The 17,672-nt window shown below is 40.5% G+C and overlaps 1 protein-coding gene across 1 annotated transcript in view; it reads left to right on the top strand.

Moving 5' to 3' along the window:
• Nucleotides 1-16,812, top strand: part of sik2b (salt-inducible kinase 2b) — a 46,678-nt gene extending 29,866 nt beyond the window's left edge. The window contains exons 7-15 of the mRNA XM_066662744.1: nt 2,347-2,573; nt 3,948-4,100; nt 4,233-4,391; nt 9,003-9,234; nt 9,801-10,079; nt 11,143-11,303; nt 11,939-12,043; nt 12,162-12,250; nt 12,950-16,812. Of these exons, the coding sequence (XP_066518841.1) occupies nt 2,347-2,573; nt 3,948-4,100; nt 4,233-4,391; nt 9,003-9,234; nt 9,801-10,079; nt 11,143-11,303; nt 11,939-12,043; nt 12,162-12,250; nt 12,950-13,490 (1,946 nt within the window). The 3' untranslated portion in view covers nt 13,491-16,812. The remainder of the gene's footprint in view (nt 1-2,346; nt 2,574-3,947; nt 4,101-4,232; nt 4,392-9,002; nt 9,235-9,800; nt 10,080-11,142; nt 11,304-11,938; nt 12,044-12,161; nt 12,251-12,949) is intronic.
• Nucleotides 16,813-17,672: the final 860 nt, after the last annotated feature.

Genomic DNA, 17,672 nt, shown 5'->3' with positions numbered 1-17,672 from the left:
CAATAATGACATAGCCGACTTATCATGCAATATATAGATATTATTTCAATACGTTTTGCTGACCTCAGTAATGCCAAATGTGTTTACTGGCCTGTTTGTTTGTAAAATAATGAAATTTACTTGTATTTTAGCCGCTTGCTCTATTTGTTCTGTTCTGGGGACATTATGTCAGTTGATTTGAAAACAGTAGTTTTATTTTATTTATTTTGTATAATTAGATATATTTTAATATTCCAGTTCCAATGTCAGAATATATAGGATAATATACTAAAAGTACATTGCTCTTTAAAGGGATGTCATTGTATTATTATGCTATTATTTTTACATTATTTCAGTGGCATAAAATTGTCTTAAAATAACAGTAGTTTTGTTTATCGCAATTATTTCTGGGCCAGTGTCTCGACCACAGGAAAGGCCTATTGTGTCAGGCCTAGTCCCAAGCCGTCTCCTCTCCCAAGCCCATGGTTGCTTCATGTAGTAAAGCTGAAAGTTGCACAGCTAAAATACTAAGCTGAATCTGATCCTCCAGAATTTCCTGGCATTTCTCCACATTTATAGACAACAGTGCATCAAAAGTACATCTAAGCAATCAAAAGCTGTGCATTACTGTGATCATGGCAAGGGGTAGATTGCATACCAAATAAGTTTATTTAGTGATCTCCATCAGACTTTTTCATGAGGTTTCTGACAGTCTGACATATTGTTATCTCTAAAAATAGGCAGAAAGTACACTGCACAGCAAAGAACAGAAGCAGCTGCCATCTTTAATCTTCTCTTCAACTAAAGTTTGAAAAAAAGGGGGTTTTTACTGCATCAATACTCTGAATATTCAGGGAGGGGAATAGTTCAGTGCTGTCACAGAGGAATAGTTTTAAGTTACTTGACACATCAGTACAGATTTCTAAAGATGTTACTTGGTCATGGATGTGCTTAGTTTACAATAGCTTCAAGTCAGATTTAAGACCATAAGTATCTGTTTATTAATTGAGATTACATAATGAGCAAACACAGTCTGAGGCAAGTGTGGTTACACATGTGTAGTTTTCATTCAGTCATCCTATTCAGGCTAGCAGTGTCCCGAGCATACCCAGAATGGTCAGTCACAAGGCAGAAACACACCCTGAACAGGACACCAGTCCGTCACAGGAACAATGTGTAGTTTACACTGTACTAATAATCTGTACACATAATCTCATATATATATATATATATATATATATATATATATATATATATATATACAGACACAAGTTTGTCAGGATTCTCCCAGCTGCACTTCACACAGTCTGGCCATGGTACATACTGATGCTTTTGTGTTGCTCAGTGTTAAATACACAGCAAAACACACACACACACACACACACACACACACACACACTGGTTCCTTCAGGCCAGGGCGACTGTTAACTGTGACCTTTTTATCAGTACCACAGAAAGTGCTTCTTGTTTGTCTCCTTTGTAGCACTTCCTCGCTATTTATCTTCCCTTTTGTAACTCTCCCGCTCTGCTTCTCTCTTCCTCTCCCATTTTCTGAATTACTCTGTGAGCCAAGCAAGTCTTTTAGCTTCCAATGGTCAGCAAAAAGAAGAAAAAAAAAGCAGAAAATAAAAGCTGTCATTGGTGCCCCCATTCATTGCTGTAGTAAAATTAGTCATTGGTACCATGGCTGAGGAGGAGCTGATGTTCTTTAGCCTTTTCTTTTGGGTTCCTTTCACAACAATGTTTTGTGCAGTATTTTGTGTTACAGCTGCAGTCCCTGAGGCACATGGAATAGCATAGAATACATTTCTATCATAATTATTTGTGACGTATTTTAATTATCTGTTGAATTTACTCCATTTCAGTTGAAACTAATGAAATAACAGGACACTATTGCTGTCCTGTCAGGTCAGGTATTGATGATGGGTGATTAGTTCTGGATCAAAAACAGCAATTTAGCACATTTTAGTGATATTGGATGATGCTCCATTACTCCAGACAACAGAGTTTCATTGCTCCACAGCCCAACCCAGGGCCTTTATGACTGGGATTCGTCACAGTGACCTTGAAGTCATATTCCAGAGCGTTCCAGTAACGGGTGCACCTTAAAGTAGCAGTACTCACTCATTAGAAGAGGTGTCTACAAACCTTTGAACATATAGGGATGAACAGGGATTAATCCTAGTCCTAGATTACAAAGCATTTTGAATTGTGATTTTCCATTGAAAGGAGTATATCATTCATTCATGATTGAATTTACACAGAATATAAAATATGTGCTGTTATTTTCATGTTATATACTACTAAAATAAACAACAACAAAATGACAAAATTATTCTAAATAAAGCTTTTTGTCCTTCCCCACAGATTGTGAGCACCTCATCAGGAGGATGCTGGTGCTGGACCCATCCAAACGTTTGTCAGTTGCTCAGATAAAGGAGCATAAGTGGATGGTGCTAGATGTCCCAGTGCAGAGACCCATGCTCTACCAGCTGACAGGGCAGGCAGAGGGAGAAACTGGTCTGGGAGAGTACAGCGAGCAGGTGCTGCGACTAATGCACAGCCTGGGCATCGACCAACACAAGACTATAGAGGTAAGACCTGCAGAAATGTCAATGACCTCTTATATTCCATAGATCATTATTTAGTAATTGCAATGGAAAAAATTACAACAGACTAGTGAATTAAGAAATTAAGTTCAGTAATTAAGAGAGTCAGAAATTGTGTGGATTACTACAACAGCCCCCAGTCTCATCTTTCAGTTATTTTCACATTAAATTCACCAGCATATTTTTCACTTATTACATGGAAAATGATGAAACAGGCAATTATAGACTCGAGGAGTTGAAGACTTACTCCACTGCTATGAGCTACAAAATGTATATATAATATAACATATATATATATAAGTGCCCTGTGTACAGTCTGGGCATTGAACAGCATGAGGTGGCAATGTAAAAAATAAATCTAACCCTCACCCACCACCACCTCCTCCAACTTCAGTAATGTGGAAAACAATAAAAACAGACCAAGTTACAAGATACTGGAATGAGGAATAAAAGGCTTACTATCCACTACTATAGATTATTCCTCACTACTATGAAACAAATATGCAAGTTACATAGTTATGAAAGTGAAATTGAAGTGTATGTTTCATTCTGTGTGAAAGTCATACATCTTCATTGATAATTAACATTTATACTCAACAAGGACTGCAACAATACCACCAATACCTTGACTAACCATTCTAACACCAATACCAGGACTTTAAATGTAATATTTAAAATTTTAATTAACACTTTTTATAAAATTCTGAGGATGTTTCCTCACCATTTGCTGCTCTCCAGTCTGTTTGCATGCTCAAAACCTGTCTAATGTTTTTATGACCACGGTGTCAATATATGGGTAAAAAAAAAAAAAAAGTGTGTCTCACTCCAGTATGCTAGGCTTTCTCTCACTCTGCTCATGGCAGAGAAAAGGCATCTGGAATTTTTTAGACAACTGAGAGAACTCTGGACTTTGAAAAGCATGAACTGAGATAAGGATATTGTTTTATTTCTGCTCATTAGGTGGTTAATATTGACTTATTTTTGTACTTAATGTGGAAATGTGTCCAAATTCAGGAGATGGGTGAAACTTAAGCCATTTACAAACTAGTCTTTTTTTTCAGACATATTTTCCCACCTTAAAAGACACTGAGCTTCTGAAAGTAAACACACCAGAGAGAACCAGATTTTACAATTGTACATGTTCCCTTTAAGTATAAAAAGTACTAATCCTAACTCTATTTAGTTGATAGCTGCTTACAAATTGTGATATTTATACTATTTCCCTTTTTTTATATTTTATTATTTTAAAAGAAGTTAAAATAATAATAATAATAAGTTAAGTTAAAATATATAAACTGTATAAATAATAAAACACAGAAATCAGATATTTAGGGTAATTGTAAATAAAATCTGTTACAGTCTCTTCAAAATAAAAGCTACAACCACTTTGCTGCTATCTACTACCTACTGGTGGAGAGACTAAAGGCGCACCGCTGCAGTTTCCCTGTGGAACCACGTCTGGATGCCCGTCAGCGGAGACCCAGTACTATTGCAGAGCAGACTGTTGTTAAGGTAATCTAATACACTTTTCCCTTTGTTTCACATTCTTGTTCATCATTATACCCAAGTTAATCAAAAAAGTTGACATGTTTGCTGTGTTATTTTCACTGGGATTATATTCTACTTTGTCTATTTTTGTTGCAGTCAAGTAGTGGAGCTCCTCAGGTGGGTCTCCTCACTCAGAACATTCGCCTGCTTCGCACCTCGGCTGTGCCCCAGGCCTCTGCTGACTCCTACACCTTCCCACAATCCCCCTGCACACCTGAACATAGCCTCATGGAGGAGGAGGTGGGAACTCCCAAGGTAAGTAAAGAGCTGTTTCTTCTGTTCTTCACACTTCAGGAGAGAATCTTTCAACACACTACAGTGCAGAAACGCCATCTGCGTGGGCACTGAGTCTTCCCTAAGGCCATTTCTGTCATATGTCACTGGCAGAAGTGTGAAAAATGGCATTATTCAGTGCTCTCTGCTCAGATGAGCAATGGCAACTGTGCTTCAGGCAGGAAGTGAGACAGTTCACACTGTCCACTTTTCCACACACTTCCATGTGTTGGTAGCGCCCACATGAGCAAAGACTCAGCAAATTCCACCCACCAAGCCGTTACACAGGCCGTTACACACAGCTGCTCACTATGCGCTACTTCAGCTGGGGACTGCGGGGGCTTAAGCCTGGCACACACAGTCTCTATTACGGCTGAATGGAGTCCCTCTTTCTGCAGCCAGGCACACATGCACACCCCTTACCTCCCTAGAGCTGTTGAGTAACCCACGTCCACCCAGGGTCAATCAGGGCCAAGGCTGTTTACTTTAGCCCCTCACCACACCCTCTCAGTGGGAGGGCTTTTGTCCAGAGTTTACATGTCAGATATCCAGCTTGGCACCAACTGTAGGATAACAGCTAGAGCAGGGGTCTACAAATACGTTCACTAAAGTCCACTTTATGCCAACAACATATAATGATTTCTCTTTTTATGAAGGTTAACAGATTTCAACAGAATTCATTTTTTTATTATTATTATTTAATTTAAAATAAAATTGGAACCTCTTTACATAAGCTAGAGGTGGTTGGTTATGATGCCAATGACACAAATGATTATTAAGACAAATAATAGTAAAAAAATTCTTCATCAACCATTTAACCTCTGGTTTTTCAGATGTTTTGAGAGCCATAATCAACAGAAACCTACATTAAGCTTAAGCATGTCACAATGTATAAAAGCCTACATTGATTAAAAGATGGGGAGGATTTGCATGCATCAATCTGTACTGGCTACATTTTAAGGATGCGATGTGTTGATGGAAGGAAAGGGTTGCAGATATTTCCTGATTTCCTGGTCGTTCTCTCTTGTTTATCATTAGGCAAGAGCTGCTAGTTCTTACCTATTACCCTTTTATATCCATTCATTTAATCTCCATCTCTTTCAAGTAGTGTTTTTTTTTGTTGTTTTTTAAACCATATTTTACTTTCAGTTTTGTATTTGTCATTCTATTTATTTCTGCAATGTGGATCATAAATGGTGCCTATTTATTATTGATATCATTTTATTTGTGGGGTGGACTGCAAATGACAATGGGAGGGGTGCTTTCAAAAGGGATATGAATAACTTGTGAAATCAGACTTCAACTTTTCAATTTTAGGGCCTTATGATCTCTTTTCACAGGCTTCTATGTCAAATTGGGTCTTACAGAGAAAGCTGAGACTGTTCTCAGCATTTGGAGAGTAAGCATGTGGGGATGAATTGCATTTAAAGGCAAAGAAGATATCTAAATATATAAATATAAAGAAAATGCCCTTAGACACTAGAGGGTGAAATACAAAGCGCCCACAGCCAGATGTCTGCTGTGAATATATCATTCAGAATTTGCCCGAGCTACAGAGAGCATCAAAAACATGTGTAGTTCATGACTTTTCTCTTTTACTTTCTGTTACTTTATATTTTCTCTTACCAACGTTTTCTTTTCATGAGTTATTGAGAAGCATTTTGAAGGCTCTTAGACACACTCTTTTGATTCTGTTTCTCCTTCTATGTTTTTCCTCGCTTTTTCTCCTGCTCTCCAGCCATGGGGGAAGTGCAGGAGAGATAGATATGGTCCAAGCACAGCTGCCACTCTTACATAAGTGACTCAGACCACAGTCATCGCTGGCTGTGGCACACATTGGACGTGACAGCTGCCCATTCGTCTCAGCCCAGTCATCCACCCAATGTCTCCACACACACACACACACACACACACACACACATACACGCTCACTCAGCACACCCATGTGACCCTCCATACAGACGGCCTGTCTGCCTCATTCTCCTTCTGGCTTCCAGAGCTGGTTCCATTCACATTTACACAAATACACAGTATTTCAGGTGTGGTGTGTTCTAGGCTGTTAGAAGCGTTAGAACACATTTGAAAGCCTTCATGTATTCATTTCCCAGCATTAGACCTCCTTGCAATGTTATTGTTTGCTTGTGAATTCAAAGTGTTGCTTCCTCTTAACGTGATGTGGATTCACATGGTTTCTTAGTGAAGGAACAATGAACTGTACATTTTGTAAGATATGGAGGTAATAAATAGGACCCAATTAATTGGATGATGTTGATGAATCTAGTAATTTATCTGCACATTCTGGACAGTTAGGTTTTTTCATTTACTCAACCAGGCTTTTTTGTGTTTTCTGAGAAAGTAAGTATTTAAGAGTTTTTTCCAATCCTTTTTCACAGATGAATTAAAAGGTTATGTCGCTTTTATTCTTTGTATGTGAGGAAGTATCTAAGCCAATGTTGATAGAAGAGTTTGTATTGTGTTAATACTACTTTCTGTTGCAATATTTGAACCAATTATTACATAAAAAATGCCTGTTTCTACAGTTTACTTTGAAAAGGGTTGTGAATTGTTTTTGCAGCAAGGGTTTTACACATTTCCCCTTTTGCTCATTATTGCATATCATAAGGTCTACACATCATTTTCAGACAGATAAACAGCCAGCAGTGTTATAATGAAACTAATAACACAATTTGGATAAAATATGTTTTATTTAGTTATTGTTCATTCAAAAAAAAACAAAAATCTGCTCCACTGGCAGAATGGCTACAAGGAGGCCTTTGGCGAGAGGTGATGAACTCTGATTACTTGATTAATCTTCAGAATAGCTTTGAGATTAGCCAGTGATTTAAAATAATGACTGCTTATTTGAATGAATGCAGTAGTTACTAACATATAAGTAAACAGACATATGTAAACACTTATAACCAGACTTATAACAAGACAACTTTAACCAGATGTCTACATTATAGACTTGAATCTGATATATAAAATGCATATGTGGCTGTTTCACAAATGATTTCAGAAAGGACAGTGTGACTCTTTGAGTAGGGATTACATAATTTGTCCTGTGATGGTGATAATCTTGAAGCCACATGATCCATGTGGACCAGGCCTCATGATGAGCTGGTGTCTGAAAGGGGAGCAGAATGGAGATTGGGGGGGAGGTCTCTCTCTCTCTCTCTCTCTCTCTCTCTCTCTCTCTCTCTCTCTCTCTCTCTCTCTCACTCACTCACTCTCTCACTGTGTTGGGTAACAGCATTCCTGGCCCAGCATGCTGCAGGAAACTATGATCAGGAGTCATACAAAAGCTGCTCTCTCTCTTAAGCAGCTCCGGGGCACTAGTTTCCCCGGCAACTCATCCAGATGATCCGTGTCAGTTAAGGATGTGCGTGTGAGGCAGAGTATATGTGAGCGTGTGCAAGATTGCGTGTCTCAGTAGACTTGGGTTTGCATGAAGCTCTGACTGCCCTCTAAGCCAAAACACACTTCCTGTCCCTGCATTCCAGACTTCCACCCGCCCCCCATCTCTCTCTCTCTCTCTCTCTCTCTCTCTCTCTCTCATACACACACACTCACACACACATCTAAGCAAGGGAAGAGAGAAAATGATAGAGAGGGAGGAAAAAAGGAAAGAATGAGGGGCGGCAGACATTGCTTTTCTTACTCACAACCATGCATTAGCTCATGTATTCTCTCAACTCTTCTGCTGTCAGCCGGACATCCTGGCCCTCTAGGTGTATATTTGTTGTTGTTTTTTTTGATGTAGCATTCTAAGGTTCATCGCTGTCAACCAATGGCAAACAAGGGTTTACTTTCCTGCTTCGGCAGTTACATTACCCTATACTGTTAGGAGCCCTTGGACAAGACGCCTAAGACTACATTGTATTAAAATAATGGAAGTTATTCTGGATAAGAGAGTCTGCCAAATGCCATAAATATAAACGTGTGACTGGATGTTTATATTTATAAATGTTATACGATTATACCAGACGACAAATATCGGCCCAATTTTTTGGGTTGGAAGCCGACTCTAATGACGATAACCAACGAGAGTCGAGCTAGGGTTATAGTGTATGTTTACATCTAGTTTATGAAAAACTCCCACCTGCTCTTGTGAGAAACTCCCGCGAGATTCTGAGGCCCGGAGCTGTCTGTCAGGCTTGAGCAATCTGAAAGTGTGTGGTGTGTCATTCAGGGCAATTCGTGTAGTACGGGGACTAATAGCTATCAATCACAGAAAGATCTGTGAAAATGTCATTATGTGTGCAGTGTCTCGTGTTTTCAGGTTTGGTTAAGGTTTTTAAACTCCTGTAGTGTGGGCCAGGCATTAGTTGATACGCTGCAAAAATACAGTAAGAGTAGAGGCTTTAAGATCCCATCTCAAACTATCCCACCTTATTGGTCAGTCAGGTTCCAGTTCATTATAATAAATATCCTGCGTTTTAAATATTTTCTACTGAAGTCAAAATTCTGATTGTCTGATTCCACAGCTGTGAGTGTAAAAGTATTTTTACACTCAATCTACTATAAGCAAGCAGATGTTGTAGAGGTACTATCCATCATTATTTTCAGCTCAAAATCCTCTTATGTCCGCAGGTTGAAGGCTGCATGCTGGACCCTCTGCCTCCGGTTGCAGTGCGCAAGTCCAGCACCTCATCGCCCAGCAACATGATGGAGACATCCATAGATGAGGGCATTGAAACAGAGGACAATGACACAGAGGAGGACCCTGCCCATGTTTTCAATGCCTACCAGACTGCCCGATTTGGCCAGCGTCGACACACACTTTCTGAGGTCACCAACCAGCCAGCAGTCCTGACCACAGCAGGTCAGCTGAGGCACAGTGATGATACTGATCTTTTTATTTTTTTTTACTATGGAAGAGCACAGGGCTGCAACTTGCAGACACTTATTTAAAGCACTGACTCAGCCAACAAATATTAGTTTATTCAAATTTTTAAACATGTCTGATGTTTTTCACGGCCGTTGATAATTATCCTGTCTGAAATCATTATACACTTGCCTCAAGCCACTTGAAGATTTATGTTAACTCAGTGTATAATGAATCAAGTGTGTTCGATGATTTATGGATTCATTCAAATGTTTTATTAACTTTTAGCTGCTGGATAAAATTAAAGATGCTAACTTTGAATATATCTTCTTGACTGAGAAAACGCTCTTTAAAAAAGCAGATAATATATACATTTTTTAAAAAACACTGCTATGCTTAACATCATAGATGACAAGAGTGGCAGGAGGTAGATGCAATCATATAAGAAACTACAATGAAATTTGATATTAGAGAAAAAGCTTGTTGTGAAGGCTGGAAACACTCTGTAAGTCTGCTTGGTTTGACATATGTGTGTGTGTGTATTTACTCTGAATGTGTTGTAGGAAAGCTATTCAGTCTGGGTCACAACCCCTCCTTGGGCAGCGTGGACTCAGAATATGACATGGGTTCAGTGCACAGTGACCTGAGCCTCCTGGAAGACACTACGTCTCTCAACGAGGCTGTCCTGGCCAACACACCCATGAGCCGTGTGACTCCACCATTCGCTCGGCCACCCAACCCAGCCATGCAGGCACTAAGCTCACAGAGGAGAGAGGCCCATAACCGTTCACCTGTCAGCTTCCGGGAGGGCCGCAGAGCATCAGACACTTCACTGACACAAGGTGACTTTTACATAACTTTAACCCCGATTTAAGCCACAGTTCTTAGTTTGGTGAGGTATGCACCTAAGCCAGTGTTCGACATGACAATAGGTACAAAAAAATATTATGGTTAATAGATAATTCAGTCACACTGCTCCAGGAGCCTGGAGGTTGTGGGTTTGATTCCCGCTCCGGGTGACTCCAGGTAGGCTCTGGACCCACCGCGACCCTGAACTGGATAAGCGGTTACAGATAATGGATGAATGAATGAACGTTTTTTAATGGTTTATAAACACAAAAATGTGTAATTTCAGATGTTCACATTGCCATATTACTGTAAAAATCTGATTGAAATACTCAGATAGGAATCTATTTGTGTGTCAAGGAGAGAGAAGAGAAAATCCTAACAGAGCAGAATAACAGAATAAGGTGAACAAGCCTCAGCTTAAACAAGCAGCTCAATGTCAAGGCACTTTGATCTACCCATCATTCAACTGAGTCACAGAGATCTATTCTGATACTTATCTAAATAAAGCTGCCTAGTCTAGCTCTATTTTGTCTCTCATCTCTCTAGTTTTCTCTTATCTCTCTGTGCCTCTCAGTACCCCCCCACTGTCTGATGATTCACTGAGTGAATCAGAGGCTGTATTGAAGTGCCGTCGTCCTGTCGTGTTTGCCTATATAATTATCCCCAATCACTTGAGGGCCTGAAAATAACCGGAGAATATTTTATCAGCCCAGCTACCTCTTCAGCCAGAACAGTGGAGCGAAGAGTCGCAGAAAAGCTGAAGCACTCTTGAGGCAAAAGTGAATCAGTCTTATGGTGTGAACACAGGCCACGGGCGCTCCTAAAATAGCTTGATTGGCGGTGTGAGTCGGGTCACATGGGAAAAAATCCAAGGTGGTGTGATTGAAATGGTATCGCTGCACCTAAAATACACTAATGTATATGTGAAAGGTTACAGTTATAACAGATGCATGCATACTCCATCAAATCAGAGATGCCTTCTCTGTGATTCATGAGATATCATACGCCCTACTATTAATATAATTCCTGTTCTTTCCCCCTATATATTTTCTCTAGGCCTGGTAGCTTTCCGGCAGCACTTGCAAAACCTGGCTCGGACCAAAGGCATCCTGGAGCTCAACAAGGTCTATGAACAGATGGGCTCTGGGGAGAACCCCTCTTTAGGGCCTCTGAGTCCCCAGACGCACCCACACGACCTGCTGGACCCCTTGCTTCAGGTCAGTCCACTCCAGCTGGACCATTGCCACATTTGGGTCTCCTCTCCACTGATTATAGGCCAGCTTTACAGTTCCATCTTCTAGGGGTTAATGCTGGGGAAGCTGCCCTGAGGTCAGTTTTAAAGGATAATGGGCACCTGGCTCTGCCCCAGCTGCTCTCTCTCCCCATCCACCACCCTGCTGATACACAGACACTGCACCTTATGTAATACCCGAGGAAGAAGCAGCCAATTGTCAGTTGTTTACTGTCCATCCTGGGAGCTCTGTGAATGCTGTCATTGTTGGAGTAATAGGCTTCACACTGGTGACTGGTGCCCACTGCTCCAACACTTATTCACTCCACACAGGGTTTTATAGTGTTTGAGAAAGACTTAATTCTTTGAATATGAAAATAATACAGAGATCGGTGTCATTCTCCATATGTGTTCATTAATGCATTTGAAAAATGGTTACTTGGAGGAAGTATCCTCTCCTATGAACTTTGCAAAGAAGAAGAGTTTCAAGTTAAAGCAGGAAAATGGGTGAAAATCTAATGTACTTTGAGGGAGAGGATTATTTAGTGGTAGAGAGTGGCAGATTGTGGCTCACAAGGTCTCTGTTCAGTACTACAATTTGCTGTGTGTGTTTGTATGCAGGGAGAAGGAGGCCACCAGCACATGGCACTGTATTCAGGTGGAGCTCAGTCTCTGCTGTCGAGGAGACAGAGTCTGGAACCACAATACCCCACACACAGAATTCCGGTAATTCAAAATTTGGTTTTGAATTCTGATCAGACTGACATTGTATATCAGTTTCGATGTCTGTCTAAAACCTAATGTTGCACTCTCATTTCTTAAAATTCTTCTCACCACTTTACAGAAACCATCTCTGATGGCGAGCCCTAGCAGTTGCCAGATGTTCTGCAAAGAGACTCCCCGCAGTCTGGAACAGCAACTGGCTGAACACAGGTACATAAACCAAACAATGCTGTATATCTCAGCCTTTGAAGATTGAAATGGAATGGAAAAGCTGTTTAATGCCATGGTACAATTCGCAATAAAAGTTCTTGGACTTACTCCAAGCATGAATCTAAGCGTCAATCAGCAAAATGGATACTGCCACCAGAAAAGAGCACTCATAAATTCACCCATAAAATTATGCGAGATTTATTTCACTGTCAGTGCAGTGAACTGGATGATCTGGTAGCTTCCAGGGAAGATGCATGAACACTGGCCTGTATCCAGTGGCCTGTATCCTGTATCTCAAAAGCAGTACAAGCAGGACAACTGTCCCTCCTAGACCTCTTTCGGTGATACTTTCACACCTATGACTCATGGGAATCTACAAAGGCTTAATTATATACAACAATTAGCTTAGTTTCATGGGCGGGGACCAAATGTCATCTTGAAACAAGAACATCTGAGGACAACTTTAAAATATTTTGAGGGAACTGTGGGTGGGAAAGTAAACTTATCAGGGTGGGAACAAACCAGAGTATGACATTTCTAAAACAATCTAGTGTTTCAAATAGGCAACGTTTAAAGTCTTTAGCCCATGGATATAATTTAATGGAGCAGTGCTGATTACTCCCAAAATAACTCCCATAAAAACCCTTATTCGCCAATTCACCATTAACTGCACTGTATGCCTCTCTCTGTTATCTCCAGGTTGCAGCAGAAGAGGATGTATCTTCAGAAACAATCCCAAATGCAGGCCTATTTTAACCAGATGCACATAGTGGAGGGCCCATACACACCAATGAGCAGCCAGGACCCTGCCGCACCCCCTCAGGTTCAAGGCTCTATAGCCCAAGTCCACCACCAGCAGCAGAGTCCCCAGGCTTCACCACCCTATGCCCCTCATCCCCAAACCTTCAGCCCTCTGATGGAGCCTTACCTGGGTCATTACCCACACCTGCAGCCTTCAGCTCTGCCCCCAGGACTCCAGCACCAGCTTCAGGGCCAGCAGCCTGAGGCCCTTGTCTATGGATACCCAGTCCATGATCCTGGAGCTCCGCACCTGCCAGGGGACATCCTGTATCAGGAGCAATATGGCCACCCCCTGGACCCTGGACAACCCCCTCCTCCTACAGCAGCTGCAGGAGCTCCTGCAGCCGGCTATGAAGGTCTGGCCATAGCTGACCCTTTTCTGGATGGCGAGATGATGGAGACGGTAGACTCCCAATCCGGCTTTGTGCTGGTAAATTGAACTTAAACTGGTCGAGGCACACAGTATTACCCTCGAGATCTGCTTTGCTGCTGGATGGGAGAACGGAGGAAAAGAATATTAGGTACGGGAACGGACCAACGATTTGCACCAAGAAGAAACTTTCGGTTACAGTGAGCCGTAGACATGTTCTTTTCCGATTTTCATCCTGACTCCTCCCTACCTCCCCTTAATCTCCGGTGCCTGGATTTGCTGCTGGGTCTCCCAGGAGAAGGCTGGCGTAAGGCCTTTTTGGAGCTAGTGGAAGCTCTACTCTACTCTAGCCCAGATGACTGACATTGAGCTCAGCATAGTCATGTCAGTCGGAGCTGGATGTTTTCTTGTAGCACACGCAACTGAGATGTGCCCAAGGGAGCCTGGCCAAGTGTACAAACGTTACAGGTTTTGTATTAACACAGGACAAATACCTGGCTCCTGGATTTTCTTTTTTTTTTTTAAACACAAGAGGACAATACGTATTACACTTGCACGACTGTGAAGTGCAATGATATTAAAAACAACTAATAATATGGCAATACAGAAGCAATATAATCAAGCTGGGACTGAACAAAGCCATAAATAGGACAAGGTCCAGCTCAAGCTTTGGTTTGGTTGGGGTTTATATTCAGATGTCATAGCCCAGACACACAGCCACAAGTAGAGCATCCCTAGAGCTGAAGATGTCACTCTGTTCCATCTCAGTCCCATCCTACAGTCTGTGAGAACAGTGTCTGGCCTTTAACTGTAGTATTACTTGCTCATGGTGTCCACGGCATGAACTCACCACTGTTTTGTGCAGCGAAATAATGTCGAATGAATCACAGCATTTTTCTCATGCTGATAATACGGGAGTAGCCGTGTTCCACATGACATCGTTAACCTCCAGGGGTGTTGATCATGTATTCGTGCATGTTTGATTGAGGTGGAATTACCCTCAACACTAAATGGATCTTAGAATGAATGTGCACATTTTAAATATTTCAAAGTCAATCAACACTGGATTAGAGCCAACTGACCATGTTTCTCTTTCGACAGGGCTGATTACAGATTGGGGTTCTATTTTTAGCACTTAGCAAATCTACTTGAATAGGGCAGGTGACTACAAAATTCTGGTCAAGGAGAGAAAGATGGAGGCCAATGTTGTAACAGAGACCAGGCTATGGACAGGTTATGGTAAACAAAATACTGGAGCACTTTTCTTTTTTTTTTTTTTTTGAGGAAGCAAAAGGAAATGTAGCGAAAGTGGAAGTAGCAGTCCGGTGAGTCTGACCTGCTCTGCTAGTTCTGTTAACTAAAAACCAAGAGACAGATCAAATCCTGTTCTCCCCGGTAGTGTACACAAGCCGCTCTACACACGTGGGAGCTTCACTCTTGTCATACGTGCTTTGTATAAATTAGGGGTTAGTTTTTCGTAAGTGCTTTCAAGATGCGAGGAATCCTTGTTTTCAGTGTGATAGTGTTCAGTGTGCCTTTTCTTTATTCTTTTTTTAAATTAAGACCTGAATAACTTTTGTTTTTGGTTTGATTCTGGTTCTGGTTTGATATAACCTTTCAGGATATAAGTAGACCCAGGTTTTACAAAAGGTACAAAACCAAAGTCCTCTCTGAAGTTTCCCTGTATGACCCCACCATGTGGAGTTTGGAGCTTCTTGGTTAGTTCCTAAATAGTGCTTTTTTTTTCAATCAGTATATATGGAATTTTGTGCCAAACTTTTAGACACAATAAAATTTGCAGACAAAACATTAAACATCATAATTAAAGAACATGTGCATGAATGAAAATTAGAGGGCTTAAATATACAAAATATCAACAGGTATTCTGCAGTTGTATTGATACTCATTTTTGCTTACATTTGCCAGTTTTGTTTGTTTTTTTATATTTTAAAATAACTGTGATTCATTGACCTGTAATAAGGAATAAGGAGAGCCTATGTCATTGCTACTCTGGGCTCTGCACTGCAGAAGCTGCACTATGTAAGGTATACCATCCCCACCCCATATCCCTCTCACTTGATTTCAGTATAGTGCTGCAAATGTGAATTAAACTAGAGGGAGTGCCAGGAAAAAACACAAAAAGTCTAACCCAGTGTTCCTTTAAATGTATTCTCTTGAGAATTTTGCATTAAATATCTTTAGGTTCGATTCTGCCATGCCTGATACATTCATACATACAGTGCTGAAAATGTCCACCATCTAAACAATATCTGGACAGTGGTGGCTCTATATCGGTCCCTTCTTATTGACTGATGTAGGGAAATGACACAATCTATAACTTAAACCTACAAACTGCCCCTCGGTGGTAGCTGTTTCCATTCAAATGGCCGATCAAATGTGCACCTCATTAATTGTTCAGAGTGAATATGTCTAACAATTACAGGCTTTTCCAGAGCTGTGGTGTTATTTCAAATATTATTAACATAGGGCCACTTTGTAAACATGTTCTAGCTAGTAACCTGAACAACATTCACCTAAATGTGTTTAATGAAACATACCCAGAAAAATCAATTTTTTAAAAACCACATTAACATTTCACTGATTTATTTATTTTCCGTGACTGCTTCATCCCGTTCAGGGTCATGGTGGGTCCAAAGACTACACAGAATCACTGCACTAGGCAGGAACACACCAGGGCATGTTAACATTTGAATTAGCTGATTGCAGTTGACTTTTAAACTTTCAGTTCACAGCTGTAGGTGAAGGTTAGACTCATCCATTTTCTCACATATCAACTATTGGAAGTATGGCTGTTTCCAACTGCCATATCTCAAGGTGTGTTTCAGAGCTCCTGCCTCTCCACAATCAGTCGATCAGCAGGGTTTATAGGTGAACACATTCTTCTGAGACCCACCACTTGAGAAAATCTGTCTAAGCTCAGAAGCAAAAAAAAAAAAAGAACCACAAAAGCAGAACAGAGGTTTCAGCAACAGCAGAACATATCAGCGGATCCTTTTAAAAAGAGAAAGAAAGATTGAAAGAAAAACTGGCAGATATATACTAACATTATCACATGACTGCAAAGGAGAAAAAAGGAACCAAATACCTGTTAATATTGCGTATATGTAATTCAATTCCTTTTTTATTTGATGCTTAATATTTTGTCCAAGTTTTATTATGTCTAAAACTTTTGTAATTTACTCCATAGTATATGATGTTGAAAAGTATTAATAGCAATATTTGTTATGAATAGTTATAAAAGAAATCATGAATGTGTTACAGTATCATAATCACACCTCCAGCTGCCAAACACCATTCTTTAGAGATCCATTTCTACAGTTACCCTCATTGATGTGACCACGTATAAGCTAACTTTGCTGTTGAGATTAAAAAAAACAAAAATTTATTGAACTACACTGTCATCTCTTTTATTTGCATGTGCGCAAGTGTCAGTATCTGTGGTAACATGACATTGAAAACTTCTGACTTACAGAAACCCGGACACACCTTTACCCTGCTTTGTTTTAAAGCTCGTCAGAGATGCACAACCCTATAGCTAGGATAGTGTAGTGGATAACACCACTGCTTTTCACAGAGCACAGTAAGGTTCAGTTCCAAGCTTGGGCAGAAAAACTACACTACATCATAAAGAATCCTGCAGCAAGACTCTTAGCCTTTCTATTTAAGATGATTGAAATTCAGAGTCACTGTGGGTTTGAGCATTTTCCAAAATGAAATAACTGGACTGCTGGCCCTTACAAATGTTCTATGAAAGCTGTGCCCTGATTAGTTTCATTTACAAACACTTTCTTTTGAATTATTTGTATTAAAAAAAAAAAAAGAAACAAAATATGTCTTAAATATTGACACCTGCTGCAGGACAACGTTAGGTCTTTTATTTTGGACTGGAATTAAAAATGCTTAAAAAGTGAAAATACTACAGTAAAAGAGTTTCTTAAAAAGGTAATCAAGTACAGTAATAAAGCTCACATCCACCACCGTTCTGTGTTTCCCAGGATGACCAGGGCGGCATCATGATACTCATGAACAGGGAGTGTGTTGGAGGAAGTTGGTGTGTGTGCTGTGAAAACAAAACTCTCCCCTTACAACATTTGAATGACTTCTGCTAAGCAGAGAATTTCAGATGAGGTCATTCTGTGGTCCGTGTTCCTCTTTGCACAGACACGCTGAACTCCTCGGCTCTTGCCGAGAAATGAAACCAGCGGCATTCAAATACTACTTTAACGGCTC

This window comes from Hoplias malabaricus, chromosome 1, assembly GCF_029633855.1.
Source record: "Hoplias malabaricus isolate fHopMal1 chromosome 1, fHopMal1.hap1, whole genome shotgun sequence".
NCBI classification, from domain to species: Eukaryota; Metazoa; Chordata; class Actinopteri; order Characiformes; family Erythrinidae; genus Hoplias; species Hoplias malabaricus.
This window is presented reverse-complemented; position numbering and strand designations above follow the sequence as displayed.